At 36.4% G+C, this 13,830-nt stretch overlaps 1 protein-coding gene across 1 annotated transcript in view; it reads left to right on the forward strand.

Annotated features, from left to right (window-relative positions):
* Positions 1-13,830, forward strand: part of CDK5RAP2 (CDK5 regulatory subunit associated protein 2) — a 79,159-nt gene that overhangs the window by 11,876 nt on the left and 53,453 nt on the right. Inside the window, 7 exon segments of the mRNA XM_084494259.1 lie at positions 1,416-1,578; positions 2,730-2,783; positions 3,217-3,336; positions 3,948-4,040; positions 5,708-5,926; positions 11,264-11,431; positions 12,274-12,444. Of these exon segments, the coding sequence (XP_084350385.1) occupies positions 1,416-1,578; positions 2,730-2,783; positions 3,217-3,336; positions 3,948-4,040; positions 5,708-5,926; positions 11,264-11,431; positions 12,274-12,444 (988 nt within the window).

The raw sequence follows: 13,830 nt of genomic DNA on the forward strand, positions 1-13,830 counted from the left end.
GTGCTTGAGTTGTTCAATAACCTTAGTTGGGGAGAATGTGTACAGTTAGATCTCAATGCTTTGGAGAATTGACTTTTTTTCTAATATTCAAATACATGTAGGGTGAAATACACATCTGGTTAACCTTCTAGTAAACATTGGTTAACTTGGGTGCGCGAGTCTGGGGTGGAGAAGAGAAGATTGTTATGACTCATAATACTTCAGAGTATCCTCTTCTATCCTTGTGTGACTGAACCCTGCAGTTAACTGCGCTGAGTCACTGCGTAATGGGACTATCCTGGTAATGGAAAGTTATGTTGGCCTGAGGCTTTCATTTCATCGGTTTTATATTACAGTAGGACCAAAGCAAGGTTTGCTGTATTTTCCAGACAGCTTTTGTAAAAGCATACAGATTGAAAACTGCACATCTGAACTCTATAGTATCATAAAATTATGAAGTTGTTCTAATAGGTTCTGCTACTGCACCCTGAGTGACACCACAGTAATTATAACCTGGCTGCCAGGCCATCTCCCTCCCTTCCCCTTTATCTTTCCTGTCTTCCTCTTTCAATCTGTTAGACCTCTGCGTGAACGCAGTTGCTCCCCTGAGTGACTTGAGTTGGGAAGGAGTGCATTATGAAAGCAGTCCCTTTCAGATGTACCTTAGTTGCCAGCTCTGGAGCTTGTGAGAAAACAGCGCTTGAAGTGTGGAAAGAAATTTTCAGTCCTGAATCACTAAAGTGAAGACTGTGGAGTAAGGAACATTTTTTTCGGTGATTCAGTGTTGGCAGGATCTTCTATAATGACATGCCAATAGATCAGTGTAAGTATTCGCAGGACCAGATAAACAGTGCTGATGGAGGAAGATATTTGACTCCTTGAAGTGAACCACACGTTAATGTGCAGCTCTTTAAACTTGTCTGGCAGTAGCATATCCATAATGCCTGTTGTATTAAAAGATGCTTTTGCCATCTAGATTACAAAATACTACGAGAATCACAGCTGTGAAACTAGAAGCAGCTTTAGCCACAAATACACTTGAAAGTAGGTACTTGAGGGATGCTTCATGATAGCATGTAAGGATACAGAGCTCTGTGCACTAGGAAGTGGAATGTATTGGTAAGCTTTTTGTGTATCATAAAGGACAATGGAACTAAAATACTGAAGCTTAAGTGTTTACATTTAAAATGGTACTGGAGGAAAACAAAATAGAGTGCTTTGCAGATAGCTCAATCCTGTTTGTTGCTTGCTTTAAAGTGATGTAATCCTTTTCTGGCTTCTCTGGAGGATGAAGAGGTTCTGAAAGTGCTCCCTTAAATTTTACAAGTGTTGTCTGGAGTCTTCACCTAGGAAAGCTGTCTGTGAGATTTACTGCATTGACTGGAGAGTTGATGGTAGATGATGCAAGATTAATATTAAAAATTTTATAATTTTAGACTTATAGAGCAACTGAATCTGTCTTTGAAAAGTAAAGAAGCTATAATTCAACACCTCGAAGAGGAAAAGTCTCAGAGTGGATCTTGTGATGGGAACTTATCAGCAGAAAAAATCAGAGAACTTACCATTGCTTTGAGGCATGAAAAAGATAGTGAGATAGAGGTGAGGAAACTGATGGAACAGTTATACCTTGTAAATCTCATGTGGTCTAGGATTTTAAAGGTCTAAAAGGTCTTGTGCATGATGGTGTATGAGTAACAAGTCATTAAAAAAAAAATCCTTCTCCACAGTTATTCCACCCCGCTCTTCTCCATCCCCTAAACATTCATTGTTTATATTGTGGTTTGGCAGTCAATATTCATCCTTATTATCCATGCTTACTGTTCTTTCAATGAGAGATCATTTCTTGCAGACTTTATACCTGTGTTTTATTACAAATACTGTGCAATTGCTTTATAGAAATAAGTGTATACATGTATGGGGTGGGTGTATGTAAAAGCTATCTGTCGATACATGACATAGTACATATAGCTGTATTATAACTTAAAATTATAGAAGTTAAGAATGTGACTAGAGAATTTGTTTTTAGAGTTTTTCCACTGTTTTTTGAGTCTTGAGAATGATCCATTCTCAAGTACCAAAACACCTTTTTGTTGTTTCTGTCAAGAACAGACAAAAGGACAAATAGTTCAGTCATGAACTGATTGTCCTTGTCTGATTAGTTGAATTAAAAGTTTGAGGTTTGGGTCTTACTACATCTAAATCAACTTGTCAGGAAAACCTACCCTAGTTTCACAAAAATACTTGTGTCAAGGTGAAAAAAGGGTCATCTTTAATCATTTCAGAGGTGGACAGACTATCATCCTTTTGGGGTACTGTACTGAAGAGAAATTAGAATACATCTGCACAACTCCATTCCTATATATGATTACTCCTTAGAAAAAAACCACAACCAAACCAAACAAAAAAACTTCCCCAAAGAAAAGTCCTAACAAACATATCTCGTAATAAAAGCGTCCTGCTGATATAAGTCTTATATAAATAATGCATAAAAATGTGGTTTTGTTAACTTGTACAGCTGAGTTATCCTGTCCCATTGAAGGGTGCTTCATACAGTGCCCCAGCAGACTTTCAGGAAGCACCTGATACAATATATTCATGCCAAAATGTCGAATGTTGTACAATTCTGAGGTGTATGTGAAGTTTGTTCCTTAAAGCTTTGAAGCTTGTTTTATTTAATTTTAATGCTTAATGGGTTGCATTTGTGTTTAGAGTCAATTTACTTGACCATAGCAACTGTTTTGTTCTTATAGGCTATTAGAATGGAGCTTAAAAATGAGAGAAATTCCTTTGAAAAAAAGATCCAGGTAAGTCCTAGTCTTGTTTCTGTATTTTTGACCACTTAAAATGCATGTTGGGATTTCTTCTGTTATGTCTTCATAGATACAGAGAGGCCTTGACTTGAAAAGAAGCAAAGCAGGTACTTTGGTAACTTTATTTTTTAAAGGGAGGTTACAGGAAGGATCCCCTGTTTTTTGAAGCAATTTTCAGTAAGTTAATAGGCATGTTCATCAAATACTGAAGCTGTATGGTTGATACTTGTGGCCAGCACATGAGATTTAGCTTCTTTTACTGTATTCCAGGCATATCTTTAAGACGATGAGTTGCATTTGGGACTATATTTAATACAAGTAATTTGAGTAATAAGATATAAGAACTCTGAGAGAATGTACTTCTTAATGTGCAGTTACAATATGTCTTAGTAGAAAGTTAATGCAACTTTGACATAATCTAATTTAGTCTCTTCAAGAAGAGCTGCAAGAGAGAGAAAACGAGCTTGCTGTTGAAAAGAAGAATGGTTTGAAAAGGGATAAAACCATTCAAGGGCTAACTGTTGCCTTAAAAGCAAAGGAAAAAGAGGTATGATGTCTGCAATCTTGCTGGTTTTGTAGAACTATCACTGGCACGGGGTGTGCATGTTGTGTGTGTCACAGGGATTGTTTGATCTCACTTGTAACTGTTTAGGAAGCTTCTAGTAGGTCCTAAATTGCTGCTGTCATGTCTGTAAGCACTTCTGTTTCTTACCTAGAGTTTTGTGTCTTTGACTGGAGGGAGTGGGGAAGATACTTAACTGATTCTTTGTCCCTTAAGAATTTAGAGGAAAAATGTTTTCAGTTGCACACTGCTTTTTATCAGCTCTGAGCACCACTTAAAAGGTATGAGAAGTATTTTTTTCTTGTTGAGTAAGTGGAGCTGTCAAAGAAAGGTAAAATAGTGGGTCAATGTCAGATGAAATTTGGATTTTATGGAAGAGTGGGAAATGTTTAACTTGAGTGATAGGTAGTCTAGTGAGTGTTGTATAAGCCAAGTTGCTTTATGTGAGATTTATTATGATGTATTTGATGTTTTTGTTCTTAAAAGTATTTGTTTTGTGTAGTTGGATGGATGGGTAATGAGATGGTGGGGTAGCTATTACTGAATCACCATCCCTTGGAAATAACTTTCTAGTGTTCATTTTACTTTACTTAAAGAATGAGGAACTTGGTTCTGAAATTGAAGATCTAAATGCTTCACTGACTAAGGCAAGAGAGGCAACTCACAAAGCACACATGCAAAAATTCAAGGTAAGAAGCAAGCAGTTAATGTTTTTTTCTTCCCTGCAGCTCCCTTTTCCATAATACCATATAGCAGGTACAGCTTTGTACATTTGAAGGTAAAGGAACGGAAAGTAATTTAATGTACTTTTTTGAATGCTTAATTTTCTTATGAAACAAATTTCCCCAAAACATTTCTGCTTAAATAATCGAGTCTTAAAATGTCCGATTTCTTATCTGGTTTTTTCTTCTGTAACAACTGAGAAGGGAGGGAGAAAAGTGTAAAAGCAAATGAGGGGAAAAAATGAAGACACTTGTGAAATTGAGATAATACTGAGTTCTTTATTGACTTAAGAGTGTTTTGGTGATTCTTCAAAAGTATGCTAACAGCACACTCTTCCACATAAGCAGAATTGAACCTAGGTACGAGAGACTTGTATTTCTTCACATAACGAATACGAAACCACTATCTATAAAATAGTGGAGTGTTGTGAAAATGTGATTTAGTAATGCTTTTGTGTGTGCAGAGGAGAGAACTTTATCATAATCTATGCATTATAAAGGTCTTAATATGTCAGATGAGAGAAAGAAGTTTGATTTTAAAATAGACTGCAGAATATTTACCAACTCACTTCAAAATGAAGTCTATTAAAAGGTGGACTTGGAACTTTCAGTAATCATTACTGATTAATGGCAATAATGACTTTCATTATGATGATTGTTCATCCACTTGGTCTCTTACCTCAGCAGGAATGGAAGAGGTTCCATATGCATGCTTCCAGGCTACACTCTGCTGCAGTTTTTTGACTGTATAGTTTTTTTGATTTGGAATAGTGTTTAGTATCCAGAGCACCTCCATTTCTTCAAAAGCTACATAATTTGACTTAAGCCCAAATTTGTGAACTCTACGGAAAAAAGTACATCCCGTGTCATCTTAAAGTCATTTTGGCCTGTCTGTGAACCTGTAGCTTATGTTTGCTACTTAACACCACAGAAGCCCAGTGTTTTTGAATTACTCTAATTTTAACCCTTTTATTTTTGAGCTTGATTATTTTTGAGAAGTTCTAGGTTTAAAAAGTATGCAAGTAATTCTTCCTGTCTACAGGATCCATATTGCTCTTTCACAAACTATGCAAGCTTTTCTCCTCGTGACTCTGCTAGTTAGCTACAAACTCGAGTTGAAGGCAGCTTTCTGTGAGTAGATTGTGCTGCATAGACTTCTACCCCTGTCACCTGTGTTGTGAACTTCAAGGAGACCAGTTATAACAATATTTGATAGGGAAGAACAGAAATCACGCTTGCTATTTCATATACTAAATATGCTTATGACTTGGTAACTACTTGACCTAGTCTGGATTCACATTGACCCCAAAGTAGTCATCTTCATCTAATGAGAGCTTTGGGAATCGGTAACAATATGGTCTCATTTGCCTTATGGCCTCCTTTGCAGATGAACCTTTATCTAACTCTCAGTTATCTCTAAGACTGTCTTATGTTGGGTTGTCACTTCTGACATCAGATACTCAAGAAAATTTTCAATGTAATGTTTGCCTTGTTCAGGTAACTGTAATTTCACTTTGTTACCTTAAGTTTGGTGTGCTAGAAGGATCATGTGTGTGGTGGAAGCAACAGAAGTAGAGACTCCTAGGTTCTACAGATTACCCTTATAGGCTTTGAATGCTGCTTTTATGTTTCAGGGTGCTGAGGATTATCAAGCTCTCTTGATAGAAAAAGAGACCCTCTTAGCAGAGCTGCGTTCAGAAAACCTTACAAAGGATGCTGAGAACCGTAAACTACAGAGGAGGATTAAAAGGACCGATCAAGAGCTAAATGATTTGAATGTAGAAAGAGAGAAAATGGAGAAAGAGCTGGATGAAGCACAACTACAGAAGAGCAGAAGTGACAAAACTATTAATGTTATTATCACTTTTCCTTTATTTCATAAAGTTTTAAAATATTGTTTTTATATGTTACTAGCATGTCCTTTTCTAGCAAATTTATATTTTTAACTTGAAAGCTTTCTTGAAAAGCAAATGCATTTGTCTGAAGTCAGCGTTCAAAAGAATGTGGCCAAGCAGACTGAGGAAAATTCTGGCGCTTAGTCTGCACAGAAAAATATCTTTTTATAACAAATTTCATTTTGGTAGCCTTAGCCAAGTCCTAGATAAAATGATTAACCTTTGTAAGTGGTAAATGTTAACTATTGGTTTCTAATTCTTGACGGTAGTCAGAACTTGCACGACAATGTCTTATTTCTGCTGTATTTGCTGTGTTATGTCTGTATATCGTCTTAGAAGAGTTAAAGTAGTGCACTTTAAGTTCTAAGACAATGCAGGCATAAGCCACTTGTTGTGATCTTAAGCCAAACTTCAGCTTGCTTTTTGCTAACATAGCTTGGTCATTGTAAAGGCTGTATACTAATACCAGTTTTTGCTTGTAAAATCCCCAAAGCACAGGATTAGTCAATCACAGTTTGCTGTAAAAAAAAAAAAAAAAAGTGCTATTTATGTTTATTAACTTTGCTTCCTATTCTTTTTATTTTTTTAACCTTAGTGTAAATGTCTGCTTGAGCTCTTCTGCTTCTAACATGCACAGCTCGTTCAACAAAGTGAAGGATCAGGTTTCTTGTTCTCATCCTTTCTTCAAAGGATGCACTTGCTGCTGAGTGCTTGACATAATGTACTTCTCACCTGTATGTCATGTCATGTGGATTTTTCTGAAGTCTTACAGTTGCTTTTCTTAGGGCAGCATCTGCATAATGAGTGGACTCCTGCCCAGGTTGCACAGGCTGGTACACTTCACTTAAGGATTAGCCTCTTGCTGTATTTAGTAACATAAAAGATGAAATGAGGTTGCATTTCTTCACTTAATATTTTGCTCTATTTATTAAATAAGCACCTCACGAAATAAAGCATGTAGACGTGGAAATTGCTGCACTGCAATATTACATAAAACCAGTAGAGGGATCTCTTTACCTACAAGCAAATAAGGTCCCTTCCTCCCCTACCTTCCCCCTGCAGTTATTTAACTTACCGTTTTCGTTGATTGTCAACTGCGGTTAGGCTGCCGTCACACAGTCTCTATCTTTGCTGTGCTTTGAAATTTCTTCTGGGTGTTGAGGTTAAGGGGAGAAAGAACAGATAGCTCCTGTCAGTAAAACAGCCACAAAGAACATATTTTATTGATTTAAAGTATTTTATCTTTAACTGTCTTCTCCATTCAGAGCCTTTTTTCATCTTTCAGGGGAGCTAGAATATAAATCTTTATAGGAAAGGCAGGAAAAATAGGACTGAGTAGGGATTTGCCAGGGGATTCGAAGTTGCTTGTATTACAGAAGCCTATTTGACTCCATTATGTCCAAGTTTTTCATGTAAATGACTAGTTCCTTGGGGGAAAGCATTCCTGCCAAAAGATGAGCAGTCTTTTAAAAATTATATCCCTAACCTGTTTCCTATTCCTTGCAGAACGGCTGTTTCAATTTCAGAGTTGCTAGTACATTTAGGTATAGCAGCCCTGCCTGTGAAGTGTTGCCCATTAAGTAGTAGATATGTGGGAGTAAAAAAATATGCTGTGATATTTTGCTCTTTGACAAATAGAAAACCACTTCAGTCATCTGATGCAAAATTCTTATGAGACAGCCCTAAAAATCCTATTCTATTTATTCTCTGAGAAACCTACTTATCAGTGTTTCTGCTCTGTTAGGATGAAGCTAGCACAGGTGTGTCTAAACTGTAGAAATTGCCATTGACATCTGTAATGAACTGCTGTCTTAACTCTTCCCTCACTCCCAGGGAAAGTTTTAGACTTTTCCTATTGTGTTGTTGGGGTAATCTCAATTTTTTTGCATATATCTGTCTGGGCAAACGAGCACACGCAGAACCTTAGAGAGCCAGAAGAGGTACTTCTGCCTTGTTGAAAGCCAGTTTGTCTGGAGGTGATTAGTCATTACTGTCCTTGGATGGAAGAAGGTTAAACTAAGTTAATTAAAATTGCTAAATGTGACCTGATCATCCACATCAGACCAAACTACTGCTCAGTAGCAGGAGGCTTTTGCAGCAACACATGTTCTTGAGTGCTCTCCATGCCTAAGGGGGGGTAAATGCCCTGCCTTTTTACTGAGTCAACTTCAAAAGCAAAAACTTTCAGGTCAGTGCTTTCCAGAAGCTGCTGTTAGGCAGTAGTTCAGTGTCATTTTAAGCTCTCTGAAATAACCTTTGGGCATATGTTCTCACAACTGATGAGCAATAACCATCAACACACCCTTAATGCTGCATCCCTTGGCCACATTGCTGTGTCTGTAACAGCTCAGTATTTCTTCGTCAAAGAGTTTGTTCAAGCTCAGATCATTTTAAACATGAAACCGTTCTTTCTCCAGATCTAAATGCAGACAATTAGAGCATGTTTACTTGTTTTTCATAGTTGATCACTTGATTAGGGGAAATGCAGAGTAACTCATTAGGTAGACTTTATTACCTAGTATTCCTACTTGCCGTTCAGCCTGAGAGGGAGGTTTTGGAGCCTCATGACTTAATTATTCACCAACCTGTTTCCCATCTGACAAGGAGGGGGAGGCATCTGCTCCAGTCTTTGACATTACACTGTTTCGTGTTCATTTTTCTTAGCTCAACTCTCATTAATCATAGAAAAGTCTCTTGGGGAAAAAGGTTGGCAGAAGGAATAGCGAGGTTTATGCTCTGAGAACCATAGGTACTCTATTATTCTTGCAGCTCAATGTATAGAAACCAATAGATTTTCTCCCAGACAATTTGAGTGGTCAATGAGTTCAAGCAACCTGCTATGGTGATGGATAGTTTTGTGCATTACAGAATTCTGCGTTATGCAAAGAAACTAACTCTCAGTCTCAACTCTGACTTGTTTGGGAAGGATTTAAGGGAACTTTGTGGGCAGAATTAGTGGAGATGAACTCAAACTACAAGTCTCTCGCAGGCTTTTCTTTTTTCTGTTTTCTGCAATAACACGTGTTGTCAGTCCAGCTCTTTCCCTAATTCTTGCCATAATGTTTGTGCTGTTTTAAAGGCAGAAGCTTGGTCTCTGTACCTGACAAGTGTTGCACACTGAAAAGTCTGAGACTAGGTCATCAACGGTGTAGTACTGTTATTGCAACAGTATGCTTACTATCTGGGCATGCCTGCGTCTTCTCTTAAATCTGTTTAGGGTTTTCATAAAGAGAAATCATGGAGTATTGGTCATTGAAGTTACAGTACAGATCATGAGTGTTTCTTCGAAGTTGGGTTACACAACAGCACAGTGGTACAACAGCACAAAAAATGATGCAAAAATATAAAAGAGTGACCTTTGCAGTGCATCATGAAACTCATAATGCTGCAGTTAGTCCTTTACTTTCACTTCAAGTGTTGTATGCGATGTGACCCACTTGAAGAGTTGCATAGCTTGAAGCCAAAAGGCTCAGTGGTTATGAGATGTTACACAACTTCCAAAATAACTGCTCTGTGCTGCAGTCTATGGTTTTAGTTAGTAGTTAATAGAAATAGAAGCATATTTGAGACTTTGAACATATACACAAAATTTGGACTTGGTTTTGCAGTTCTTCATTTTTCTTTGGCAAACAAGCAGTCCTTTTGGTCATGAAAAAAAACACCTTTATTGATTTGCAGAACCGAGGGTATAAGCATACAATAACATTTGATGAGTTTTTGGGGGGAGCTATTAGCGATGTCTTAGCTGATTCCTGGTAATGAAGCTAAGATTAAGCAAGTAAACCAAAAGGCATCGCAAATGACAATTTGTGTTTAATGTGCAAAATAAACAGAAATAAAACACTGCAGTAGTAAAGCGATGTTAAAGATTTGATGTGAACCTGCATGAAGCAAGGTAATTAAGTCAAGAAAAGGACATAAAACAGTTTGTAAAGAGAATGCAATTAAAGTGTCACTAGTACTATTTCCCTGTACTTAGAATAAGAAACAACTATTGAATTTTAAATCCCAGCGGAGGCAAATGGAAAGTTTATAGGTGACTACCATATGTGCAAACTATTTAAAGGGCTTATGGTACCTCACAAATGGGCCCTTTTGTGAAATAAAAGGAGCACATTTATTTGAAGATGTAGGCTGTGCTACCCAATTCGTTGGGTCTGAGGAGTTTAGATAATACAAAGGCTTCTGTAAGTTTTAGTTGTTTAATTTTAAGCAACAGTGCCTTTGTAAAAGGCTTCTACTTCCCCTTTTCCACAGTCTTTGCAGTAAATGTCCTAGGTCATCTTGCAAAATAAAAACTTAGAAAATGAAGCTTTGTGTATATACAAGCTATGTATTTTTCAGTTTGAAACTTCTAACAGATCAGCAAAAAAGTTGCATTGACACAAAGGGTGGTAGTGGGAGAAAAGCTGAAATGGTAGAACATTATTGGAGCCTTATTTAGCTTTTCCAGTGCTCTGTGTGCCTGCACTTTTCCACTCTATAACTGGAAACTGGCTATTAATAACGCGCTAATAATTTCATCCATATTTTCATTGATTCAGTGGTTTTCCCAGTTAGTAGTAAAATGTAAAGAATAAGAACTATTTGATGTTATTGAAGGGAACCAAAGGTTTTACCTGGTGGGTAGATTTTCAGATGGCAATTTTTTGATTGAAATAGGACAGTGTCAGTAGGAACATAGATGAGAAAACCATAATTATGGTCACCGTCAAGTGTGTGACTTGCGAATTAGATACTGCTTTTTACATCACAGTAGGCCGTGTTGATCCCAACAGATACCAGGGTCCTTTGGATTTGCTACTGAATCAGGTTATTGAAAGAGGTTTCTGTCTTTTCAAAGTAAAATGGACAATAAGTGGGTATTTACTGATAGTTGTGTTGTTTCCTTGTCTTAGTTACCTAATCTTGAAGCTGCAGGAAAGGAAGAAGAGCAAATGACAAACCATTTTTTTCCTATTTCTAGTAATGGATGAAACTGACTCAGAAGTTAGTGTTTGTTTTGACAGTGGCAGCATGATATTTCTCAGCGTTGGAGTCCAGTCATTCTTTATGAAAAGCACGTGAACAATAACAGTTTAGATTTTTAGAAAGCAATACTGACACCTTATCTACAAGTTTTCTTTTATTATAATCACTGATACTAAGAGAAAGATACCGGCTTAAATACATTCTCCAGACTATTTGGTGATATGCGTAATCTAAAGTAATGGAAAGTTAAGCTATTAATGTGGCTTGTCAATCTTAAACATTTTTAAAGTTGATTTGCTAATTATTCAGTTTCATTTTTTGTAGGACCTTAGAAATCAACTAGAGAAATTACACGGTGAAATGACTGAGAAAGAAAAAGCAGTTGAACGTTACAATATTCTTTTGAGTGAAAGCAATCAGAAGTTGCAGAGCCAAGAACTAGTTATCAAGCGGCTAACAGACAGTGTCAATCAAAAGGATCTATTGCTTCAGGTAGGTAGACTTGAGTTGAAATTAAAAAAATGAAAAATTATAATTTGATTTTGCATGAGGAATGATTACAAAATCCCATTTGTATTTGGAATTACTGCTGATTTTGATGATAATCCTTCACTTATAATACTGTATTTGCAGAACAGACCTAATTTTAGAGATCTGTGATGTTAAAAAGATTTTTTGTTAAGCTTTTATTAAGCACTTGTACAAAGGGGAGAAAAAAGCTTTACTAATACTTATGTAGATTTTTCACTGATGTGTTAGGGTACTTTAAAAGCTCTGAAGTGCCTATGATTTACAGTTTGTTGTGCAGAAACTAGAAGTTGAGGAATAGACATAGACAGTGAAATATTTTCTCCTTTTTTTTTTTTTTTTTTTTTTTTTTTTAAATGAAAATGAGCACTTTCAAAACAAGGCATGTGAGAAGGGAGCTGTCTGAATCTTTAAAGAACCTCTGCTTCAAACATTTTGCAGCTGGAGGTATAATCCTGAAAAGTACTGGTGGTATTCAACCAGCAAAGCAAAGACAAATAGTTGACGTTATTCTGTACATGGAGACCAAAATATATTCCTTGACTTAATGCATAAACACTGCTAAGTTTTCAGATGTAATCAGATTTTTATTTTATTTTTTTTTTCTTTTTTATTATTTAAATGATTGGATAGCTGCCCAAAGCTTTTGTTTGTTTGTTTGTTTTTCTGTTTTGGTATGCTGAGCTCCTCTTTTGTAAGATTTGTATAGAACGTTTGTATGTTTCCCGAATTTTGTTTGTGTACTATTTTGCAGTATAACAGCAGGGTAAATTTTGCAAAACCATATTATTGTTTTCTTTTGTTAGAACTTTGATGAAACAATTAAAGAAAAGGATGGAGAATTGCAGGAGCTGCTGAATAAGAACAAGAGCCTTCTAAGAGCCAATGAAGAACTTGAACTGAAAAATGAGGGTTTAGTAAAGGAAAAATGTGCTGTACAGTCACAGTCAATCATCAGGATAGTCAGAGAGGTAGAGGTGAGTTTCACAGAACTGTGATCATTTTCAGATAAATACTTTGACGTTAAATTAATAAGAATTTTCCCTTTGACTTCAAACTTTGACTTCAATATGCTTTGTAAATCATCCATGTAGCAAGGGGCAGTTTTCCTTAAGATCAGTACCATCTTAAAATGTTCTGTAATATTAAAACTATAACAATGACTTTATTAATAATAGAGTTACATTTTTAGGTCACTTGAAATGTTTTAAAAGCATATGATTGTGGTGGTGTTGATCTGGCATCAAAAGTGTATGTAGTATTGTACGCTGATGAATTTATATGGCATCACTAAAAACTTTACTTCCTGAAAGTGCATCAAATACTTTGCCTGCCTACCATAAAGATGTAGAGTTTTGTGGCTATTAGGGCAGATGTACTTCCCTGAATGAGAGGGTATCTGCACCTGAAAAGCATTGTAGGGGAAGGTTTGTGAGCTTCTAATAGATAAGGGGAAAGGCTGAACTGAGCTAGTGACCACAAGAGATACGGGTAGGAGCAAAGATATGTTTAGAACAAGAAAAAAAATAGCTTAAAGCAAGAGGAGAAAGGAAATAGTGTAGAAATATATATATGTATATTTATATTAAAAAGATGAATAATATGTGCCCATTATTTTATTTGGTGCCATAAATTGAGAAGAATTTTAGATGCCTGAAATCTGAGGTCAGAATTCGAAGACTCAAAATGTAGAGTTATTTTTTTTTCTCTTCTACTTTTGTACTAGCCAAAAAAAAGAAAAAAAAAAAGAGATCAGGAGCCGGTGGGAAGGTTTGATCACTTGCTGATCCATCAGTGCATTTATTATTACTGTGTACAGATTACTGGACAAATAAGCTGCTTTTAGAGATATGCTACATTTTTTGTCTTTTTTTTTCTGTTGTTTGCAGTACGGTCTGTTAAGATTTCTAAAAGCATCAGGCAAAATAACAAGAATTAGACTAGTACCTCCTAGTGGAGGAGAAAGCTATTTAGTTTCTTTAATTATGTATCAGTCATTAAAGAGATTTTCTCAAGGATATTTCAAATAAAGAAAGCCAATGACAAAGGAAACACGAGTATTGTATCTACTGTCACAATCTGAACACACTGGTGATGAGATGTTTAATATGTTATGAACACTATTATTAAACAAGGTAGGTGTAAGCACAGTTTGAGACACAGGTGTTACTTGGCAAACTAAGAGCAAAGGAGCCTCATCACTGCTTGCCAGGGTACCAGTGCAGAGCACGTTGAGGTACAGATGGATATACAGACTGAGAAAATGAAGTCTGGGAAAGGCTAGGTAGAAATTTTACCTCTGTAAAACAAACCGCAGTGCATGCACATAACTTCTGTCATGAAGGGACCCAAGGCTGATGGAA

The sequence above is a fragment of the Aythya ferina genome, assembly GCF_964211825.1.
Source record: "Aythya ferina genome assembly, chromosome: 20".
Lineage (NCBI taxonomy): Eukaryota > Metazoa > Chordata > Aves > Anseriformes > Anatidae > Aythya > Aythya ferina.